Below are 25,488 nucleotides of genomic sequence, written 5' to 3' on the forward strand. Positions count from 1 at the left end.
ACAAACATTTTTCTCATTTAGGTACATGGAGTACGTATGCATTTTGTTTCTTAGGTCTTGATGAGGTTTTCTACACAAAAAAATAGTTCTATAACTACGATAATAATTGGTAAACATTGGGTACAGCTACATTTATATAGATAATAGACAATAGACTTGTGATAGACAATGGGAATACAAAGAAACCATCTGTGACCTTTCTATAATGATATGCCTACAAATACCAGAATAATGCGAGCTCTATAGGGTCGCTGGGTATAAATTGATTTATGTGGGATGTGGGATGTGGGATGTGGCTGTGGTAATGCTCTTTATCCCTTTAAATAAGCTTGGCAAGTATGCATCGATCAGGTGGCTAAGTATGCATGGATCTAATTGGATTTTGTATGCAAGTCCACCTCCGACCTCATTGGACGCGAGTTGGACTTTGTTTAGAAACGCAGTTGGGCCATTTCGTAGGTCTGGATGGTGAAGTGATGTCTTTGATTAGACGCCCAGTTCACGACTGGGCGTGGTTGTGGCCAATTGTCCAGTATTACTCCCAGCCGGTGGCGGTGCAATCAGGCTGGGCATCCACTTGTTAAGCATTGTGCGTATGGCAAAGGTTACATCATGATTGGCGAAACAGAAGAGAAACGAGACCACAAAGCCCTGCAGGCTGACCAGCACCACGGACAGCAGCTGATAGAAGCGATCCAGCTGGGTGCCTGCATCGGGTCGGTAGGGCAGCAGAAAGTGCTGCAGCCCAAACAGCGGCACCAAAATAATCGTCGCTCGCACCGCCTTGCGTATGGCCAGCGGTGCTGGCTGTGCCGACTGCGGATGCAACTTGCGCACAATCACGCGCAACACATTGATCAGAAAGACTGCAAGAAATGATCACTCTTAATATATATCGATCATTACAGACTCCGTTGAATACTCACTAAAACTGGCCAGCAGCGAGAGTGTGATGGGCACCGAGAAGATCCACAAGTAGAGACTGTCATTGATCCAGCAACTGTGATAGAAGTTTATATAGTCAGTATACTCAAAGCTTATATAAAATTAAATGGCAATATCTATTCAAGGTGTTAATATCAAAATGTTATCGATAACTTAAGCAGCTGCAAAAATAAAGTGATCGAAAATAGTATCACTCTTAGTGGGTCACCTTTAATACTGACTATCTCACAGATATAATTGCCACTATATCGTATTACGTTGAGTGGTTTTGTCAAAATATATATAAGAGGCACATGTGGGCGTGGTCGAACCCATAAAGTACACACATTGCTGATCTGTTTGTCCTTTCAATCGTAGATCTAGTTTGCTTCAAAACGTTATCAAAGTAAATTTGGTGCATGGATTTAGGATATATAGAGATTTGGCATAGCAACTCAGCACAGAGTTAGGGGTATCTGCTAGTCGGATACTACCCAGAGCAGCCCATGTGTTACTCACTGTTCATTATCGTTGACACTAAAATGTCTGGCAACGCCATAGGGGAGCACAAAGACCAACGGAGAGAGCCAGCTAAGCAGCTTGAACCAGCGCATGACAATCGTGTCCTTGACAAAGACCTGAAAGACGATAAAGTTTAATAAAATAAAAGTAAATAATAATAAAAAGTTCGAATGCTCTTCCATATACATAACATATGCTGGCTGTATCTAAATATGTGTAGATGAAGAGAAAAAAAATGTTTCCTATGCCCTATCATAGTTACCTTCAAGAGCTGACATATTTGTATAATATACTCGACTGTGTATACCCTATAATATATATATATATACCCTATATTATATATATATATATATATAATAAACCCTTCAATGTGTACTCCATTCGATGTATAAGCTTTAAGGAATGCCCTACATTATATACCCTCTAATGTATGCTCTATATCAGTATAAGTTATGCTCTAAGTCGTATACCCTTTAATTCAGTCACATTCGTATGCCGTATTGTATACCCTTTAATATATACTTTTCGCTTAAGAATACCCTACCAAACATACCCTATCCCTATCATATATATCCCATGCTGCACACACCTTACTGTATACCCTACAATGTTCTTCTCTATATGTTCTTCTCGCATCGAAAACTGCTTGGAACTAGATCGATATGCAAGCCTTTCATAGCAAAGCCGTAATGCCCTAGCATAGCGGTGCATACGAGGCCTTATGGCATTTAGGAATTTTCAATTCGATGAACGCGTTAAACAGTTGCAACGACGACGCAGTAGAAGACGCGGAAATGCTTTCACATAAATTGCGGCAGCTGCAAATCTCATCAGGAATTCTTGTAAACTATGCAAACTCGTTCAGCAATTACAGCGATTTGCATATGAATGGTCGTAGGACGTAAGGAGGAGGCGAGAAGCGAGCAGTGAGGAACGAGAACACATACCACAACGAGTACCAAGTGCAGATGCAAACCCTCGCAGAACATCCAGAAGTAGTTGACCAGCATGAAGTAGTGCACCACCAAATGGAGCGCAATGCACCAGGGCTGCAAGAGAAAGCGAAGGAGTTCAATGGATTCGATGGACGGTGGCAAGGCTATGGAGCGTACTGGATTCTCGGCTATTTGATCGGTTTGCTCGACAACCAGGCGATACCAGAGTATCCAGGCGATGCAGGTGCAGGCGAGCGAGCCAAAGAGATGCACGTGTATCCTGATCCGGGTGCAACGCAAGGATCTGTAGGATATAGCATCAGCATCAGCATCGTACGCTAGCTTGGCTAATTGCCCAGCTCGTACGTACTTGAAGCCAAGAAATATAACAATCGATATTAGCAGAGCCAACAGCGACAGCGCATAGCCCTTCACATACAGCTCGTTCACGAACTGTCGGAACTGCAAGCACAAAGATGGTGAATACGAACTGACAACTGCGCTCCAGTCTCACTTACCTGAAAGTCATCATAGTCCACACAGTTGGTATAGTTGGACCAGGTCTGATTGCTTACCGGATGCCGATACCAGGTGCCATTCTCCAAGCAGCTAAGCACGCGTTCAGTTAACGATGCATAGATATTATTATCAAGTCGACAAATGTTATATGCTTCAAGCAAAATGAACTAGTTCTTTTTCAACTGAATCGAAGTGGCGTACATAGGTACATAGATAGCAAAAGGTAGCCCCATTTGCAGTGTTCTCATGAATAAGTTCATATAAGCCAGAACTTTACTCTTTTGAGCTGGCTCATTTGCAGTAGTTCTTTTATTGAGTCGAAACTAGCAGCATTTGTCTACGATTTACTGCATATAAGCCAAATTTGCTTTTATGAACTAGTTCATTTAAAATGGTTCATTTGACTTAAGCCCAATGTTATGCTTATATATTTAGTATAGAGCATCAGAAGTTCATGTTTTCATTTTTAGCTATACTGAACCGAAAGTATATTAATAATACGCTGGCTCATTTTAAATAAATATAAACCAAAAAATGGTTCGATTTTTGGAACAAAGTTATAAAGTTCCAGCTCTGCTCTTATGAACCAAATCCATATTTATTGCATTGCATTGGCTTTACTTGATCTTCATCTTCTGAGACAACAACTGAAGAGACTTCTGCTTATGGATAACAAAATGAATGAAAGTTTTTGAAAGGGTTTCACGGCTTTAGTCTACAAATTGAATTCTGTAGAATTTCAGCCAAGAAATTTACATTAAATATATAAATATAGATATGCATATATATATATATAAATCTATGTATGTAAGGAACAAATGTGAGCTGATGGACATCCGTTGCTGCATTGGGAATGTATTATGATTCAAATTGAGAAGTTTATAAATAACACTCTATGATATATTTGGTTTGATTTGCTGGCGGGGTTAATATCGCATTGAACTCACGTTTTGTGTGCCAAAAACTTGCTGCTGAAACCCTCGACAAAGTCCGGACAGTATTGACTCAATACGGTGCCAGCTGGCGTGCGTGGCCAGCAGAGATAGCCATCAAAATTCACGGGACAATAGAGAGTCTCCGTTTCACTGGTTGCATTATGTGAATGTTGATTTGTTGCCATTGTCATCGAGCGTATCGTCGCATAGAGCTCGTTCTCGCTGGCCGCTCGCTCGTCCACATCCTGCATATCAATCGTGCCCTCGTTGAGCACCGCCTGCTCCAAGTAGCGCGGCATCGTTGTAAACGTCTCCAGCATCAACTCCTCATCGCCGGAGTCTATAGAAGTAATAGCAACGGGTCGCGGGTGGTGGGTGGCGGGTGGCGCATGATGGGAATATATGCATATGTATCTATGAGTGTTTATGTCTGTGTCGAATTGTCTTTGGGCACATATTTGACTTTCGTGTGATTCTGTGATTGTACTTAAGGGTGTTTGCTTGAGTTAGATTGTACCAAAGTGTGAATAAATGTACCTGAGTGGATCTGAGTCCTAGTCGGAGTTTGTATGAGCGTATGATTGTTCCTTAGTGCAACTGCATCTACATTAGCTTGTACCTAACTGATACTGTAACTTTGCTTGTGTAGGAATGTAACTGTACCTATGTGATACTGTGTCGAAATTCTGCTGTACCTAAATATATGTGAATGTACCTATATGTGAATGTACCTATATGTGAATGTACCTATAAGTGAATGTACATATATGTGAATGTACCTATATGAGAATGTACCTATATGTGAATGTACCTATATGAGAATGTACCTATATGTGAATGTACCTATATGTGAATGTACCTATATGCGAATGTACCTATATGCGAATGTACCTATATGTGAATGAACCTATAAGTGAATGTACCTAAATATGAATGTACCTAAATAGGAATGTACCTAAATAGGAATGTACCTAAATATGAATGTACCTATATGTGAATGTACCTTAATATGAATGTACCTAAATATGAATATACCTATATGTGAATGTACCTATATATTATTGAATTGTACCCTGTACCCTGTACCTTAATATAACTATATAACTGCGACATTGCCCATACGAAACAGTAGCTATGAGATATCATGCTTCAGCCCGAGTGTACCTAAGTGCTATTAAGTGCGCGTGATTGAATTATACATATTGTACCTAAGGATGTACTGTACCATATAAATAAACTCAATACGCTACGCGTCCTTGATGGGGTCTGCACTTAAAGATCCACACAGTTTCATATGATGTTATTTTTAATTTGTGATAAATGCGCTCGGTGTGACCGTTTTTGGGACAATGGTTGGAATATGAAATGGCTTTAGCTGCTACAGCAACTGGGAATTACCTGTTGTCTCGCCCTTCGTTGTATCATTCTGATAGCGGTAAACGCACTCGACATACAAATGCCGCAGGAATATGCGTAGATTGTCCTGCGGCTGTGGCGGCATCGTCAACGAGGCTGTCATCGCTGTCTCAATGTACGCAGCCGTTGTCATTGCCAGTGCTGTAATAGATACAAATATGAGAAGTGTTCCGCAAATTGCCTCTTTGACAATTCTGTGTGCCTGGGTGATTCTTATGCCTCGCAAGTCAAAGGCTTACACCAAATATATATATATGCATGTGTGTTTGTGTATATATGCATTAGAAATGTATTTTTTAATTAAGCTTTGTGTGAGTTTTGCTTTTGCAAATTCAAATCTTGGCCAAACTTTAACTTGGTTTCGTAATAGAAGAGCCTTAGCTGTGGGTACATACATAGTACTTATAGATAGAGAATAGATAGATAGAGAAATATTTGTGGAGCCTGCTTGAGCGTCATTTGTATTCCAGCAAAGACTTAGCCTGCAGCTGCTGGCTGAGCGGGCCATCGGCTTGTAGCATACAGAGCAGGTCTCTGCTTCTGCTTCTTTGAGCACAGCGCCAAAGTGCGCAGAAGGCGTGGCAAGATAGTGGAGTATTAGCTAAAGGCACTTTAAGCAGTCTAGTTGCATTCAGTTGAATGTAATAATATGAAGCAGTCGATGACTAAACGACAGCTGTTGCAGTCAAAACTCTCACCTCAAGTAGAGAAATTCAAAATTATACCTTACTTTCGACTCGTTCACGGCAAAGTAAAGAAGCTTATTGGAATTATGTGATATACCATATGAAATGGCAAAGCTGTTGCATCAAAAGAAAATTCGCAGCAAAGTTATATATGAAATACTTTTTGTTTTATTACAATTTCTTTTCATGCAGCTCTTATGTGGTCACTCTGAGTAACATATGCTTTACCAACACTTCTCATATGCTTTACCAACACTGTTTCACAGCAAAATTACGAAATTTATGATACAAAACTCACAAATTGTATGCAAAATGCCAAAAGCATCTTAATCTATATGTAAATGCCAAAAATCATAATAACAAGAGCATGAATATATAAAGAGATATATATATATGCGTGTGTGTGTGCAGTTTGACGTTAGCCAACACTGACAATGCCAGTAGCTTGTTTGCTTATGCTAGAAGCTGCAATAAAATTAACATGTCAACTCTTTTCAGGCATAAAGCGCAACCCACGCAAGGGAGATGGAGAGAGGGGAGAGGAGAGACAGTTTCACTGTGACACAAAGCGCTTTGTTTGCAATATATGTGACACTGCTGCTGATGACCTGTCGCCATGTGAGAGCTGCTGCGTCCTGTGTCCTGTCTCCCGTGTGCCGTCTCCTGTGCTGCGTCTCTGTGCCTGAGTCCTTCTCATCTGCATATGGTACGCGCTTCAATAAATCAGTTTATTGTCTAATTAATGAGCGCACATTTCAGCGCTTCGCCGTTGGGGCATACACAGCGTGGTAATTAAATTTCTGCTTCAACAAAACCGATCGATGCAGAGAGACACAGAGAGAAACAGAGATAGAGAGAGAGGGAGAGAGCGATATAGCACAAGTGAAAGGAGTAGAAGATGACACACATGTGCTTGAGTGAGCCCACTGCAAGTTTCTTGAATAACTTTGTTATGTTTTTAATCAAAACTCATTCCACATGATTGAGTTTTAACACTAACAAATGCCTGCGCACACAGAGACAGACAGAAAGAGAGAGAGAGAGAGAGAGGGAGACTTAAGCCCCCTTCAATTTGGTTAATGCATTGCAGCAGGCCAAAGGCCAAAAACTAAAATATTGAAAGTCATTTCCAACATGGCTTAAAGATATGCTTTCCACTCTGCCAAGCACTTGGAATAATACCACAAAAAGCGAAACTTTAAAATAACAGCCAAAGCTGCTAGAAGTTGAAGTGGGCGACTGCTATATACCCTGTAGTCGAGTTGCTTTATATCTACTAAACTTGTCCATTAGAGTCTATAGATTCTCTAAGTTATTAGCAAAGCCAATTAGCTTCATGCTTACCTTAAGCACAAGTGAGATGGGTTTAAAATTGTAGTCAAGGTCAAAGTACAGTGTGTTCTTTTTAGAGCTATACAAGTTTAAATTATAATAAAATTAAGAAATATATTTTAAATATGAATGAAACTAACTTTAATACATTGAAAATTTTATGACAATTATGTTTAGTTATAGCTTTTACAACTGCTGCACACAAAGTGCAATCTGAAATACCAGCTTATACAGTCAACACAAACATGACCAACATCGTTGTAGAAGACATTTAGACCAATGACAACGCCAGCCCATAAAGTGCACCAAACACTAGTTTTCTATGTATGCAATGCACTTTTATAAAGTATTGTAGCTTTCTGCAGAATTTTACTTATTTACGTATTAATAACAAAAATGTGCTTTACTTTATGGAACGTCATAAAATGGACCAAGTTAACCAGGAGTTTGACGAACAGTGCCAATTGGATAGCCAGTTTCAATAATCCCGAAGTCTGCTTTAGTTTAGATCTATTCATAATAAAATGTCAAGCTAAATTTAATAAAAAACATTAGTCAGCTGCTAAATTATTGTCAAATAATATTATCAAAAGCACACTTAAAGTTGTTTGCCTTTAAAAAAAAGCCTTTATATCCAAATGAAGTTGCACATTAAATAGTCAAATTCACTCACTTAGAGACCTGTCTATAGTTTTATATATATATTGAAATTCATGTACTTTTTTAAGTGAAGACTATTGATATATGTTTAAATATATGTGTATATAAATATCTAATTGTATAAAGGTGTTAGCTTAAAGCTACAATCAGATTAGTTGAAAGCCAGCTAGGGTGTGCTCCAGTTCACTTATTATAAGTGAAGTCAAAAAGACTAAAGGATACTCTAGTCAAACATGAAGTTAAGCTTGTCATACAAATGTCCTCCATGGTCAATTCGAGCCAGCGAATACAGTTAAATCAGAGTTAGTACTAAATAGTTTCATATAAACGTTTGCAACAGACTCAGGCTCCGACAGTAAAAGTTACTTTGCTTGAGGCAAAAATCTTTCTAATAAGTCCAGGTCAAAGGATTGCATGAAGTTTCAAAAGCAGGTCCTCCATGGTCACTTGTTGGCCTCGCGCACTCTGAGCTCGACGTCAAAGCCACTCTTGAGGCAATCGTTTTCCATCGATAGAATGCATAAAATGTCAACTACATCGGTCTGGTATAGTCACTTTGCTTGCAATTGAAAGCCAACTGGCTCAAGCCGTATAATTGAGTTATGAGACTTTGTTGCTTTTGTTATTTCCTTTGTTGCTGACGACGACGACGACGTTGTTGTTGCTATAGCAATTAGCTGTGCCATCAGTTAGAATGCCAGTTTGGCTAGCTGTCAGGCAGCGGCTGCCTTCTTCACTTCAATTTCTTTCATTATATCCTTGTTGCAATTAAGGCTACATTGCGCATACGCCACGTGCAACAGGCAGACAGCCAACACACAGAGAGAGAGAGGGTGAGAGGGTGGCCGAGAGCGAGGGAGGTAGGGTGAAAGAGGCCCAGTCACGTACGCGTATAGAAATCTCGATTCATAATTACGTATCCTCATGCTAGTGCCCATGGGCGTAACAGGTCTCTAGACGGCATAAGTGAATGGATTAGTTGGGAAAAAGATTTCATAAATGTCATCATTCATAGAGAAATTAAATCACTAAAATGTGAACATGGAGGTAAGCTGGCGACTATCTTCGTGAACTGGCTGGAGGGCAAATCACAAAGTGACCATGGAGAACTAGGCATTCTGAGTTGTCAGTGGAAAGTTTTCAGAGAAAACTGATTAAATAAGCTGAGACTATAACTGATCAAAGTGTAGATGGAGAACTCATTTTGTAGCTTAAGAAAGCAATCCAAATTTGAGCTAAGATAATGTATCTTAGAAGAGTTTAAAGAGGGATAAAGTTTGTCTAGAGGGCAAAATCAGTTCATATAAGGAGAAAGTTCATATAGGAAAGAAAGAATATGGAGGACTTATTTTGTGGTTCTAGAATGGAAATCAAATTTAGGTGATGAAAATTCGTATTACAAGAGTTTTCACTGCGAAAAATTACACAAATTTCAACACTCGGAAAAAAAGGAATTGATGAAAATTGACGATGGAAAATATATTCTACAGTTATATATAGAAATGCTAAGAGCAGAAGGTCTAACAAGAATTAATGCCATGATAAATAGCAATTTTCAAGTGCTAAAAATGATGCTATATAAGAGAAAGGGTTTATGCTTGATTTATTTTCGAAGTAGTTAAAGCTTAAGTAAGGAAAATGCGTATTATAAATGAATTAATTATGAAAAATTAGCTGAAAAGAAAGTGAACAATGCGAAAAGGGAACATGTTGAACTTATTTGGAATGGAGTTCGAGAAAGGAACTTAACTGAGAGCTGCTTCAGCTTTAGCAACATGAAGAAGCGATTTCAGTTGATTGACCTAAGCAGACTGTGATGGAGAGCTAAGCCAACTTCGAATAGAGTAATGAAACTAGGTGAGGTAGAGGACAGCAGTTGCTCATCAAGCTGAATGTGAGTGGAAAGGCAGTTACTGGAGTAGGAAATTTGCAAATTGTAAATGGAACTCAAAACGAAATACATAAATTTTCATAAATATCGAAAATTAATGGAAATTGGAACAAGTCGAAGAAAATTTGTGACGCTGCATAAATTAAGCTGATATTGAAAATTATGTTTGCCAACATAATGTCAAAGAGAGAGCGAGAGAGAGAGAGAGAAGATAAATGGTCCGCTAGCCAGATATACTTAGATAATGTTTCGGGTGCAAATAGACACAATCGATATTTGGATGAAAATAATTATATGTACATATGGATGGGAAGCGGAAGCAAGTGCTGCCTCATGATGAATTGTGGCCGTTGAGCTGGGGGCGTGGCAGGCGACGTCAGCCGCATGTCGTCTAGTTAATGTTTATGTTTATGTGGTAAATGATGCTGGCGGCAGCAGCAGCGCCGCAACGGAAATTGAAACAAATACTCACACACACAAACACTTATAGTCAACTGAATTTGGCAACACGATTCGTTCATGCAACAATTTTTGCCCATAGTTGAGTCTTTTTTGGTCTTCTTTTTTAAGCAATTATAATAATAAATGAGTTCAGCTTTGGCGAACGCTGTCGACACGGTTTCCCCATACATGTGTGTGTGTGTGGGTCACTTAATGCAATTAAGCTAGTGTGGGTGAGCACATTTTCTGGCTCATTGCCTGGCCAAAGCGTTGCCTACACAGCTCTCCATGGAATCCAATCCAGAAGCTTATCCCGATTTAAATCTATATTTTTTGTTTGTTAGAGCCTTAGCAAAGAGCTTAGGTTGTATATATGCATATGTAGGCTGTATTATATATATTATATTATTATATTATATATTTTATTATATATATTATTATATTATATATATTTCCAAATTAATGCTGTATTATAATTATATTTCACTTAAGTATATTAATTATTTAAAACTATTTTTTGTATTGTGAAATTCGTTTGAACATGGCTTAGAGTATATTGGATCACTAAATATATATATATATATATATATATATTTATATATATATAAATTTATATTTATATAGACAGCAGGACAATCTGAATCGATATAGCCATGTTCATCTGTTCCTTTGTCTGTCAGCCATATTCATGCAGAGCTTTATTTCATTAAGGGCTTCATCCATTCCATTTCTTTAGCTCGCTCTCATTCTCTGTGCTTAGCCTTTATCTCTCTCACTCTCTGTCTATCTGTGTGCCAGTCTCTCTGTATCAGTATCTCCATCTCTTTGCTCTTACTCACCTTCTTTTCTGTCATCTGTCTCACACTATTTTCTCTACATCTCTCGCTTGATCTCTTCATCTTCCCCTCTTACTCACTCTATCTATCTCGCTCTCACTCTTTCTTTCTCTCGCTCTCTCTCGTTCGTGCTCTCTCTATGTCTCTCTCATTATGCTCTCTCTTTCTCCCTTTTTTTCTCTCATTATCCTCTCTCTCTTTCTCTCTCTTTCTGTCACTGCATCAATTCAAGTTATTTTATGATTCTATCTTTTGCAAGCTCTACTGAGCTAGATCAATAGAAGGACCTAGTCTTGTTTGTAGCTTTTGCTCGCTGTTGCTAAGCTCAGCAATATATATTTTATATACACTTGTGCCATAGCTAAATCTAAAATTGTTTCAGTTGCACATCAATTTCTAATCTGAATGCTTCAAGTGTATATTAATTCTAAGAAATATCAAGTTCTGTCATCCTGTGATGCTTTTGTACAAAACTTTTCCACTTAGCCGACGGATATTTCTGTTTATTTAGCTGATTAGCTGTTGCCGCTGTTTTTTTATTGTTCTTTGATTTAGCTGAAATTCTGGAATTTGCAGCTAATCAAAGTTAGTTAAGTGTTCTTCAGCTGCCTCTTCAAAAATAAAAAAAAAAAAAAAAAAAACTCATAATAAAACGAAAGAAAATTGATTTCTTCTATAGACAAACATTTCTCCTTTCTTCTTCCTCATTTTTTTGTCTAATCATTATAAATTTGCTCAGTTGCGATTATGAAAATATTTCCCATGCATATTTATATCATTTTTCGCACATTTCAAAAGCGAGAGCATAAATTTTGTTTGACTTGGGGAAATCTTCACTTACATTTGCCGTGAAAAATGTTGTCGATATTTGTTTGTTGCCCTTGTTGTTGTTGTTGCTGTTGGCGTTTTGTTTAATTAACGCGCAGCGCCCGCTGTTTGGTTATTTATTTATACAAATGATTCGAAATTTATCTGGCGCCAAAAACATATCACAAAACCCGACAAAAACAACAAAAAAGAAAGAGAAACGCGACTGCTCCACATCAGCACAGCCAGGCAAATGAGACGTACGAATCGGCCATCGCGTCGCTGTCCATCATTTTCATATTCAAGCTAAAAAAACCACCCCACCACAGCAGCACAACAACTAGCCGAACTGTGCGAAAGCCTGGCCGACTGCTTTGCCGACCGCTGAGCAGCCGAGCAGCGGCATGAGCAAGCAGTGCGCAGCGTGGGGGGCCAAAGCTGTGAAGTGTGCAAATGGCGAGCAACAAGTTGCGACTAAATTGCTTTACAGCTAAAATATGAGTGTGTGGGCGGGTGGGCGTGTGTGCATGTGTGAACGCGTGTGTGTGTGTGCGTGTGTTCTTTTCTGTGTGCATACCCTGTGCTCTTAAAATATGTCTTACGGTCTGTGTAGTGAAGCATGGATGGCCAAGCTTAAGAACGAAGATGGTTTTAGTTGGTAGTGCACGACTTATAGACACCCTGCACAACACACGCGCATATTGAAGGAGCCAACAGCAATGCCCTAGAGCATAAGTACCTAAAACACATGACTCAATAAGAGCTATATGAATAGAAATAAAATAAAACTGGCTTGATTTACAAAATTGTTTTTGATTTTATTATAACGATGCAGCCATGCCATTTAATATGAAGTGGCTGTGCCTGGAGTGTAAGGGACGACTAAAGCTAAATTGGGGTAGGCATAAAGCATTCAACTCTTTAGCTTTAAAACCTACTCAAATTGTTGCATAAAATAATATCTGCAGTACTTTTATAGTGTAACTTTGCAACGAGCAGCGCCTCTCACAGTTGCTGTCAGGCGCCATTCCTTATATATGACAATAAATGCAGGGCAGGAGAGTGTTCAGAGCTCTGACTGATTTTCCAGCCGGGCAAAGCGTCGAGTCTCGAGCCAAATGAATTGGTAGCCACAAATAAATGTTGAATATTTTTCTTCAGTTGGTTGCAACAAGCCCAATGCCTTCCCCTCCAGCTGGTGCAATGCCAAATGCTTGCAGCTGTTGTGGTTTACGTATTCTTCAAACTTGACTAAACACGCAGAGGGAGAGCGCAGAGACCGCCAGAGAGTGAGCACTTGGGTTTGCTACTCGACTAGCAGCTGTATGGATTGCAATAACTTCGGTGTACTTAGATCTTATATATATATATATATATATATATGAAAGGGGAAGGCGAGAGAGAGATGTTCTAAAGTCTGGTAAAAATTAAAACAAGTTGGCAGCTTCCAACAGCAAAAGTCGCTTTGAATAGTATAAAAATATTTACTTATGTTTATTTTCATAGCGGCATCTGGGTATTTTGTTTAGATGCCTCAATATCTTAACTATTTCACGTACGTTAACTATGATTTCATTTAAAGACAAGTTTCTATGTTTACAGAATGAACTTTACTAGAAATGGGTGAATGTGTGGAGATATAGGGATATAGAGTATCTTACAGATATTCATATATCTTCACAGATATTCATATACATATATAATGCAATATTTATATATTCATAGATAAATGTATGGTAAAGTATCTATATATAAAGGAATGTATCTATAGATTCCTTTATATACATCAAGAAATGTATAGGATACTCTCCTCAAAGAACGTAAAATGAACTATCTAAACGTTCATAGATATATAGGTATGGCCTACAGTATGTCTCTATACATTCATAGCTGCATAGCTATATGGAGCAGTATCTAAACAATCATAAGTATCTGTACAACAACTATTGATGTATAGTTAAGTATTTATATATACATTATAGGGGAGTATCTATAAACTCATAGATGGGTGAGGGAGCATTTACACACACATTTATCTATATAGGGAAGCATTTATACAATCAAAGATATAGAGTGGAGTATCTATGAATTCATAGATAAGTGTGGGAGCATCTATAGATCCATGTCAATTAGCCAATCACAATCACAATTTAGATACGATAGACACAATTTTGCCACCTCTAGCTCTGAGAACAACGAGCTATGATCTAAAAACTGAAATGTCTTATCAAAATTGATCGATTTTATGATATATGAATAAAAGTTATCGATTGCGATCTTACTGAGACTGAGAGAGTGAAGCAAATACAGTTATTTATACCCTTCGAGCTACAAAAGCAGACAGAAGCTGGCATGAAATGATTTAAGTCAAGATAGCTCTGGCTCCACTCGACTGTTGATACTGAAACGATGGAAGCCGAGATAGCTATGGATCCACTCGACTGTTGATACTGCTCAAGAGCACATACGCTATAAGGCATTGAACATGCCTGCTGTTGCCCGTTGCAGACAACTGAAATGAAATAATAAAGCTGATGCAGGCTAGGGCCTTGGGGCAACATCGCAGCGGAGGCAGCTCAGATAACTGTCTCAAGCAGGCAAAGAGAATATAGATAAATTGATATATTTATATATATATATATATATATATATATATATATATATATATATATATTCACTTTTGACCTCAGTTAACTCATAAAGCGAGTGGGTTAGTCAGAAGAACGAAAAAAAATGTGATTAACAAAGTTTTTATTGCGCAGCTCCAAAGCCGATTAAAGCTTGAGGGAGCTAGAAAAAATAGAGCGACTATGTGTGTGTGTGTGTGTGTGTGTGTGTGTGTTGCACTCTGCAATTATGTTTTTATTATGTCATAGTCAAAGCGCGAGCAGAATGCACGTAGGGGCGCGATAAGCTGGCCTGCAGAAAAGAAAAGCAAGAAAAAATGATGAAAGTGGGTTAGTTAGCCGGGGTCGAAAGCGCTCCGCGTTGCCCGGTTTGTGGCAGACAATGAGTCACGTGCGCCGATAGAACGATTATGCGGCTCCGAATGCCAATCCATGTGTGTCTTGTGCGAGTGCTTTTGGACAAAGGCGATTGAGTAGCGTCATCCGCTGGCCATTGCCACCTGCTCATATAAGGCAACGGCGCGGCCCAACAAGACATCAGTTAGCCGAGCACCACCCAAGCACCGCGCACACCACTCAAACCATGTCTGCACTCAGCTACTGCCTGCTCATGAGCCTGGCCATTGCCGCCGTTGCCCAATATTATGGCGAGTCCTACGACGACGACTACACCTACGGCCAGTACGGCGCCGCGGCCGGCGGCTCCGCTCAGCTGGACTATGTGTATAGCGAGGTGGCGCCGTCTTATGGCAATGCCCAGTACAGTGTGGCAACTGGCGCGGGCGGCAGATCGTATGCCTATGCCGCGGCCGGTGGACCGAATGGCGCTAGAGCCAGTGCCGAGGCGCCTGGCTCCTATGGCAAGACGGTTGGCGGCTCCTATCCGATTTATCCGCCTGTCTATGTGACGGCTGCACCGCCGGCAGCGACGACACCTGCTCCTGTCACTGGCCCTACAGCAGCGCCTACAGCTGCCCCTACATATGCTCCACCATATGGATACACAGCGGCTCCAACAGTGGCGCCAACAGCGGCGCCAACAGCAGCTCCGACAGCAGCTCCGACAGCTGCTCCAACTGCAGCACCTACAGCAGCTCCTACGGCAGCTCCAACAGCAGCTCCGACAGCTGCTCCAACAGCAGCTCCAACAGCAGCTCCAACAGCAGCTCCGACTGCAGCTCCAACTGCAGCTCCGACAGCCGCGCCTACAGCAGCTCCCACCGCAGCTCCAACAGCAGCTCCGACAGCTGCTCCAACAGCAGCTCCAACAGCAGCTCCAACAGCAGCTCCGACTGCAGCTCCAACTGCAGCTCCGACAGCCGCGCCTACAGCAGCTCCCACCGCAGCTCCAACAGCAGCTCCGACAGCTGCTCCTACTGCAGCTCCTACAGCAGCTCCAACAGGTGCACCTACTACAGTGGGACCTACCGTAGCACCTGTGAGTAGCTTTCTTTCTCTCTCCCACTCTCTTTCTGTCTTCCCATTGTCTCTCAATATTTCTCTTGCTTCCGCTTTCTCCTGCTCGCTTTTCATCTCTTTCTCATCACCTTTCCTTCTCACTCTTCTTTCTTCTTCTTTCTTCCATTCGCTCTCTCCACATATTCTTAAACGTTTCTTTCCTCATTGCAGGGCTCGAATCCCTTCAGGCTCGTCGTGAACGCCGGTGGCGTTCAGATATTCAGCGTTGGAATCGACTTGAATTGTGCGACGACAAATGTCTATGAGATTAGCCTGAGCCAAGGTACAGACACGTTCTTCGAAGTGCGCGGCTGCTTGGTGCAATAAGCGAGAGCTGACGACAACAACTCTTAAGAAATGCTAACATAAATACTAATCATATAATGGAGCTATAGCTATATGTATATATATATATATATGTAAATCGTTGTAAACTTTAATCAGCATAATTAAACAAACGAAAGAACCAATTACAAATATTTTGAATAATATATGAATCGCATGTGAATAGTACATGGCTATTCGAATCATATATCATTCATTCAATAGTGGCAAATCCGCCCGCTAAGCCATTATCGAATGGAACATTTAGCAGCCAGCATAGCGCTCTCCACCTTTTCCGTTCACACTTTTCAGGCGAACAGGTGTTTCGCCTTTGATATGCCATACAATTGGGTCTCCCCTCCCCTTCCCCCCCCCTCTCTCTGTCTCTCTGTCTCTGCAACGCTCGCTCTATTTTCCATTGTTTTCTATTTGCATTTTGCCTTTGGCCTAGGCGCTGTTTGGGCTTATCTGTCCGACAATAAATGACATTAAAAGCTTTAAAACAAAAATAATAGAAAAAGCAATTGACAATGGAACGGTCCAGCCACTTGGACACTTCCTCTCTCCCCCCCCCCCCCCTCTCTCTCTCTCTGTCATAGCGGAAATTAGGGATAGGCTTTGGAGCAGGCAACATTTTGCACACACAGCCAAATGATTTGCATTGAAATCGTTTTTGTGCTTTGATATCATTTCAAAAATCTTGAGCTGAAATTTTCAGTTTTCTGTTTTCTGTTTGGTTTCTGTTTGCATCGGTTTCGAGTGCAAAGAGTTTGGCAACTTTGCCATTTACATATAATTTGGTTGTCGCTTTTTTCGTGATTTCATTTTTTGGCCAACTCAATTGGGCTCCATTGTCACTTTAATTGCTTTCTGCTGCCCGTTACGAGCCACTTGACGTCCAAACATGGCGCTCGATTCTCGACGCTGTTAATTAAATTGCTGGTGCTTCACGGACTTCAGCCTGCTCCAGGGCCGGTTTTATTTTCGAGCGGCTTTTGATGATTTTGCCGTCAACTACCTAGCTGAGCATCAAATGTATTTTCTCTGCGAATTAATTAATTATTTACTAATAGCCGCAATCTGAAATCAAAGCTCGCCCATTCCAACTCGTGTTTGCCAAACTCTGTCTCGCTTGTATGAAATTTACTTTTTGATTCAATTTTAGTTTCAATTAGTTGCGATTTGTCATTATGCTTGACTCATTAAAAGTTTCTCCAACTAAGAAAAGTTAATTAGAAATGCGCAAACGTCGTGCAGACGAGGCAAAGAATACCCTAACCAAGTCAAATGGGTTTGGGTGTGTGAATATAGCAAAAGGTTATCCTAGTTATCTTGGCCTTCTTCATAGATCATAGTATTGAGTTGTCAATATCGCTCTTCTATGTGATTCTCACAAGTTCAGTAGTCTTTAATTTTTCATTGATTTCCCACCTAATCAACCCGTTTCCATGCAGTCTCTCCGTTTCTCTGTCCCTCCTTCTTTCTTATTGCTTTCTTTCATACACAATATTCACTTCGAGCAGCACAATTGACGCATCATAATGTTTATACCCTAGTAATCAAATGGAATATGAGCAAAAGGCATAAAAAGTGTTTTACTATTTCTCACACCTCCAAACGCGCAGTAAACAAGCAAAGCTATTAAGAGCACGCCTCGGCCGACTGTACAATGCCCGTGCACGCCCCAAGCGGCATGCCACTTGAAGAGTCATACAGCACCAATATACTCTCTTCTCACTTTACGAACAAGCATAAGAAACACATGCATGACAGCCATGAAAGCGAACGGTGAATTGGGAAACGTTGAAATTTACAAGACAGCTGGGCGCTGGGGCTAGCCTCGATGGCTGGCTATCAATTGGGCCAATTGTTGCCCATGTTGTTGTCATTATCATTGTCATTGTCATTGTTGTTGGCATTGTCATTGTCATGGTTGCTGTATTTGGCTTTAGCATCTTAAGCCGGTTATCGATAAAGCCGGCAACTCACATAAATCAACATATTCTTGAAGTACCCCAGCTGAACCAAGACTGGGGTATATTCGCATGGGTTAAAGAGAGCAGGTAACTCAATCGGATGAATTTGAATGTTGCTGAATGATGGATTGTCTTTTTCTTCTCCCTCTGGTGCTACTACTCAGTACTTAGCTACTGCTCTTTCTACTACTATTTCAAATGTATGTATTGCAAATATTCCATATTTATTCACTTGTTTTTCTTGTAGCTCTCAATATTTATTTACTACTTTTTCTACTCTCTCTAAGTTATTTCTATTGGTAACTGATATTTATATACTCCTTGTTCTACTACTATTCTTTTTACATTTATTGAACATTTACTAATTGTTACCAATAATATACTACTTTTTTCTACTACTTTTTATCTACTACTACTTCAGATCTACTGCTCTTTTTACTACTGTTAATATACTACTACTACTACTTTTATACTATACTACACTTTTTATACCATACTACACTTTATACTACTACTCTCTATATTATAACTACAACGTCTACTACTTTTACTACTACAATATACTGCTACTACATACTACTATACTGCTACTATTTCTACTACTACTACTTCTACTACTACTTTTACTACTACTTCTACTACTACTACTTCTACTACTTCTACTACTTCTACTACTATTTGTACTTCTTCTACTACTATTTCTACTTCTACTACTACTACTTCTACTACTAATTTTACTACTACTTCTACTACTTCTACTACTATTTGTACTTCTTCTACTACTATTTCTACTTCTACTACTTCTACTTCTACTTCTACTTCTACTTCTACTTCTATTACTTTTACTACTACTACTTCTACTACTTCTACTACTACTTCTACTACTATTTTTCTTCTACTACTACTACTTCTACTACTACTTCTACTACTATTTCTACTTCTACCACTACTACAACTCTCTCTACCTCAATACTACAATTTCTTCCGTTGACTCAACATCTGTTTGTACGAGGTATGCCTGCGTCGACTACTTGACGCTGCTGCTGCTTGGCTTATTTTTTAATAAATTTGCTTAGCTGGGCAAAAAAAAGAGAAAAAAAATCGTTATTTAAATTGCACCGAGCATAAATCAGAGCCCGGGCAGCGCGAGATGGAGGCGCGTTGGCTGGCGGGCTCAAAGAATTTGATTTTGATTTTGACTTTGATTTCATTCTTTTCACTTTGCATTGATATTTATGGCCGTGAAATTGGCTTATAACATTATGCATACGCCCCCCGTTGCTGTTTACAATTAATCCAAATAAAAGCGGATGGGGATCAAAATGTTTTTGTTATTTTATATTGGCTTTGATTACTTGAACTTGGCCGCAAGTGCTTCGCTCTAGACTCCCCCGGCGCTCCACTGTGCCAGAGTGTGTGTGGCTGGTCGGAAATCAAATGAATCGATTAAAGTGCCACAAAATGTAGCACACTTTACGACACCTGCCTGCCGCACTTCGGGGCATTGCATATGTGGCGAGCCCCTTAGAATTCTCTCGCTCTCTCTCTCTCTCTTTTTCTGTCTTTCTCTGTGTTTTCTCTGTTGGCAGACTGAAATGTGCACAGGAAGCAAGTCATGAATTCGTAATCGGCTTTGCAGCTTCAGCATGAGGCGGCTATAAATTAGTTTAACATTCGATTGATTCCTTATTTCTATGTAATCACCAGGGACTTCCAGACGGAGCGATACGTAATGAGAGACAATGAGAAGGTGAGAGCGAAAGGGTGAGAGAGAGGGAGAGAAAGAGAGTGAGGTAGAGAGAGTAGCGAGAGAGTAAGACAAATAATCAGAGAGGGAGATCGAAAGGGAGAGGAAGAGAGAGACAGAGAAATAGAGAGAGGGAGAAGAATAGATAAATAAAGAAGAGACTCAATTCTATATTATTCGCAAATTCAAATATATTTGAACTATATTTAGTTAGTCAAAGTTCATATAAGATTCAGTTAGGTTCGTCTAGAAATCGATAGTTATCGATATCACACAAAAGCAGTTATCGTTGCTCGAATGTAGCAAAAAGCATAAGCATAAATGAATAGAGAGTGCAACTTAAAATATCTACAAGTCTATTCAGAGGGAGAGTGAAGCGAAATGTGACTTAAATTGAATAAGGAACGAAAATGAGGAGCGTTGACAGCAGCTGAGGGACAAGCAACATAATTGGGAGTTGAGAGTCCGCAAGAAAGAAAAGGAACAAAATGAAAACACAAATTAAATATACATGAAGAGCACAATTACCAAATTTGTATACTTAATGTGGGGCTGTCTCTCTTTGTGTGTGTAATGGAAAATTGAGGTGAAGCCGACGTCGACGTAGACGGCGTTTGTGGCAAATGAAATTCAATCCAGTGTCCATCTCTGGTAACATTTTTTGTTTGTGCGCGTATAAAAATTTAATACGCGCCCGAAAGTCGGCAACAATAAAAAGGCCGTGAGTCGTAGTTGCAGGCAACGCAATGCGATGAGTCGCAGCTAAATTCATAAGCCCTCCCGCTCCACACGCCCACACGCCCACACGCCTCCAAATTATGCTATTAAAAGGCAGCCAAGATACAAGCCATGAAATGAACAAATTTTGCGCTGTGGGGTTTGAGGTGCGGCCGCACTTGAGCCAAAATTGACATAGGACACAGGTCGGACCGAAGAGCTCTTGCAGCTCTTGTCTCCTTCGAGTGTCCGCAGCATGGCCAGCGGTGCCTGTTGCCTCATTACTGACGCATTTCCTTGCGGCCTGCGGCCTAAACTCTCAATGATGCAACAAGCTAACTATTTATGCGCATTTGCCATAGCACAAAAAAGCTTGACCTTTGAGATAGCTCCTTTTTTGAGCTGACTGAAGCTAGCCCCACTTAAGCTTAACCTAATTTCAGCTATATTTAGAGGACCTTCAAATTTCTGTTTTGTTTTGTTCTTTTGGAACTTCGAGTTGAACTTTGAACCTCTCGCATTCTATACGAGGCACTTAGTCCTTATGCTATTTTACAACTTGCCCTTTTAATCCTTCTCAAGCCGTTCCACACTTTCCGGCTTGACCAACATTCATATAGAACTCTCATTTGTTTTTTTTTTCTTTTTTTCGTCATGTATGCAAATGTTTGCACTGTTGTGCGGGCTGTTTATTTCAGCGTGTGGGTGCGCGCCTCGGGTGGGGGTATATTATACGCATGGCATTCTAATGAGCATTGCGAAGGCAGCTCCCCCGACCATTGCGACGCGTGGCAAGTTCATAAAAGCAAATAGAAAGGGGAACTAAGAAAACAGTTTGCTCGAAGCTGCTGTCAATGGAATATCCTACGATATATAGCTGCTATACTGTATAATTTATGTTTACTAATGCATAATGAAAATGATAATAACAATGATATAAATATAATTGTAGTAATAACAATAATGCTAGTGCTAAGAACTATGTTAGCGCCAATGCTAATGACAATGTTAATGGTAATGCTATTACTAATACCAACGCAATAATTGTGCTAATGATAATGCTAATGACAATGCTAATACTAATGTTAATGCTAATGATAATGCTAATGACAATGCTAATGATAATGCTAATGCTAATGATAATGCTAATGCTAATGATAATGCTAATGATAATGCTAATGCTAATGATCATGCTAATGACAATGCTAATGCTAATACTAATGCTAATGATAATGCTAATGACAATGCTAATGATAATGCTAATGCTAATGATCATGCTAATGACAATGCTAATGCTAATGCTAATGCTAATGATAATGACAATGCTAATGATAATGCTAATGATAATGCTAATGACAATGCTAATGACAATGCTAATGCTAATGCTAATGACAATGCTAATACTAATGCTAAAGATAATGCTAATGCTAATGCTAATGATAATGCTAATGCTAATGATAATACTAATAATAATGCTAATGATAATGATAATGCTAATGACAATGCTAATGATAATGCTAATGATAATGATAATGCTAATGACAATGCTAATGCGAATGATAATGACAATGCTAATGCTAATGACAATGCTAATACTAATGCTAATGCTAATGATAATGCTAATGCTAATGCTTATGCTAATGATGATGATAATTATAATGAGGACGATAATAGTAACAATTTATCTTAGCCTAAAGCCAATAAACTGTGAATCGTACACTTGAGACAGTCTCAAGATAAAAAGGTGGCTTTGCATGGCCTGACGTAATTCTTATATTATTTCACTATAAATTTCGAAAGCCATTCTATACTAGATGCATAAATGTGTTGGGGAATGCTGCTGTTTGGGGTTCATTCAGATCGTGACCCAACGCGGAAAATAAGGCATTTATCACGGGCAATGAAAAAAGGCGTAGACAATGATTTTGCCGTCTTTTCCGTTTCTTTCTGTTCACTCCGCCCACTCCACAGTGGAACGAACAGAAGAAACAAGAAAAAGTGTCACACAAAGCGCTCAATGAATGAAAAGAAATGGCCAAAGACGCTGAACAAAGGCAAACTGAATTCACCTGCAGTGGCAAGGATGTGCACAGGTGATGCCAGGTGGTTAAGGAGCGAGCCACGCTCTGCCACTTGCTGCCACTCGCTGCCACTCGCTGCCACTCTCTGCCACTCTCTGCCACTCTCTGCCACTTGCTGCCACTAAATACAAAATGAAAGTTATACAATTAGCAAACGTCGCTGGTGGCCATTCAATTTGCCTCCACGTGACCGCCACGAGATGTTTTTCTGCCACGGGCGACGTAATGAGCGACCAATGGGTGGGTGGCGCAGTGGTTGAGTGGTTGAGCGGTGGCTGGGCTCTGGTCGCATTGTGTGCTCGGTTGGCATTTATGCAGTGGTTAGGCAGCTAATCGAATCAGCTTGCCGCAGCAAGACTCGCACTAAATAAACATGTTTGCCTTTCGCCTGCGGCCCACGCGACGTATGCGCAACGTTCGATAGATTTGCCAGCGACTATTTCTCGAGAGCTGCGCAAACAGCAGTGGCAGGATGGCAGGAGAGGAAATATTATTTTTTGATTTCACTCCTCTTCATTTCTCCTTCATTTTATATTTGTCCAGGCGATATGAGCGCCACGCGAACAGGCGCAAATTTATGGACGGCACATAAAAGACGTTGGCGTGAATAAATCATAAATGCAATGACATGAAATTTCAAATTTCCTGCCCTCTACTGCCCCATATGAAGAGGATATTGCACTTGAGCATGCCATGCAATCGGTAGCCAGAGGAAATATATTTTCTTTTTCGGCAATCAATGCCATCCGATATTTAATAGGATTTGAGTGTGCGAACTATTTATAGCGGCACACACTTCCGTACTAACTAAATACACTGATCCACAGCCAACACTTACCTGCACGCAGCAGGGCCATCTGTGCCAGAGACGGATTTTTGTTTACGTTCGCCGACTGCGCTATATCATTAAATATATATATATATATATATATATATAGTATATAGTAAATATATTAATATATACAATGAGTCACTCAATTCTCTTACACTTCAGTTCGCGCCAAAAAAAAGGAAAAAAAAAGACTTGAATATAAAAAATGATTTGAAAAGTTTTGCAGCTGCGACGACCGTTCGCAACGGCTTCGCGTTGGTAAATGATGCCGGCGCGAAGCTAAGTGTTCTGCCATGAAGTCCTATCAGCGTATCCTACAAGTTGGCCAGCAAGCAGTGCCAACTGTTATACGAGGGCTGTTCGAATTGATGCACAGTGGTGCAGCTGACTGAAAACTCAAGTCTATTGATTTGCTATGTTGATTTGAATTTGATTTGATTTGAGCTATGTTTTGATTCATTTCTGTTCAAATATTAAATTAAAAAATAATAATTTAATAAATTATTAATTCTATTATTTTTTTATTCCAATGTTTCAAGATCTTTTAAGATTATTAGTTAAATATAAAATCCATTTTATTTACTTCTTTATTCGAACCGAATAATTTTGCCAATGTAATGCAATGCCTAACCATTATAGCTCAGGGTATAAGGGTATTGTGACTACCTATATAATGGGTAGGAGGCGTGGCACAGCCCATATAGTATATATAGTCTGGATTGGTCGCTCTAGTCGTGACCATCTGTGCTTCCGTAATGTATAAAATCTTGAGTTGAAACATTGAAAGATTTTATTGCCTCATTTGATTCTTAACCTAACTTTTGATCTCTCAAATAAGTTTAAGTACATAACTGTCAAATTCAAAACATTCGAATGCTATGAATTTGTTAGTATATAAGTATACATATATATTCAACAACTGCACATGAATCATTGACCACTGTGCGCGGGCCCAGCGCTTGGTAACATGATCTTTGTTTGCACTTTTGACCCGCCAAATTGTGCTTTGAAACACTTAATTGTTGTTTATAGTTGTTAATTAAGCGCAATAAAGTTTCAAATAACTATTTCAATGTAATTGCGCAGGCAGTAGAAAGCATGTAAAGAGTGTATCAAAGAGATGATTTCATATTTATGCAAATAAAAAATTCAATATCGACCAAGGTCTCTCCAAGGCTTTAAAGAAACATTGAGGATTGAGTTTAAGGCTTAGTTTATAGCATATGTGACAAATCTGTTTAAAAGATAATACTCATATTACCCAATTACAGGGTATCTGTAAGTCATTTAGAATTTTAAAACTGTTATACCATTTACATAAGTTAAGATACACTTGAATCACCGCTCGTTGTGGACTTCAACAGATATCAGAGGCTGTGCACTGCTTGCTGCACTGCTCGCTGAGCTGCCATGCCGTAAGCAGGGCAAAGCGTCTCAAGCAGTGCAAAGCAGTTCTTCAAATTGAATTGCGTTTGCAGAAATGCATCGCATTGCAACTCAATTAAAGTTAATTTGTTGGCATTGATTACTTTATTAATTTACTTAGGCACTGCTGGAGGGTATAAGGTACAAAGAGTGTCGACAGTGGCGCCAGCCTTTGGTGTTTTGAGTGCAGGTCAGGCACGTAAGCAGCGAGATGATAAGACGCTGCCGTCGGCCGACGTCTGCTGCCGCTGCAGCTAACATAGAGGCAGAGATTGATTTGGAGGCAGCAGCAGCTATGCGTCTCGCATTTCTTAGGTATAAAAAAGCGAGTGCAGGGCGAACAAAGTATATTATTGAATAATAGACCTTCAAACATGTGGTCACAGCTCGGTTCTAT

At 39.8% G+C, this 25,488-nt stretch overlaps 1 protein-coding gene across 1 annotated transcript; it reads right to left on the bottom strand.

Moving 5' to 3' along the window:
• On the bottom strand, positions 1 to 23,726 carry LOC111593461 (calcitonin gene-related peptide type 1 receptor). Its single transcript, XM_023306221.2, has 10 exons — positions 23,673 to 23,726; positions 5,234 to 5,392; positions 3,848 to 4,175; positions 2,900 to 2,990; positions 2,752 to 2,843; positions 2,559 to 2,685; positions 2,394 to 2,495; positions 1,444 to 1,562; positions 927 to 1,000; positions 1 to 866 (listed from the first exon to the last, which is right to left on the bottom strand). Exons 1-10 carry the CDS (start codon positions 23,689 to 23,691, stop codon positions 487 to 489), a joined length of 1,491 nt encoding a protein of 496 aa, XP_023161989.1. The 5' UTR covers positions 23,692 to 23,726; the 3' UTR covers positions 1 to 486.
• Positions 23,727 to 25,488: the final 1,762 nt, after the last annotated feature.

Source organism: Drosophila hydei, unplaced genomic scaffold (assembly GCF_003285905.1).
Source record: "Drosophila hydei strain 15085-1641.00,03,60 unplaced genomic scaffold, DhydRS2 tig00000237-arrow-arrow-pilon, whole genome shotgun sequence".
NCBI lineage: Eukaryota > Metazoa > Arthropoda > Insecta > Diptera > Drosophilidae > Drosophila > Drosophila hydei.

Coding starts and splice junctions, on each gene's coding strand:
- LOC111593461 (XM_023306221.2), bottom strand. Junction 2,686..2,751: donor GTTATATTTCTTGGCTTCAA/GTACGTACGAGC, acceptor TATATCCTACAG/ATCCTTGCGTTGCACCCGGA. Junction 1,001..1,443: donor AGTGTCAACGATAATGAACA/GTGAGTAACACA, acceptor CTTCTATCACAG/TTGCTGGATCAATGACAGTC.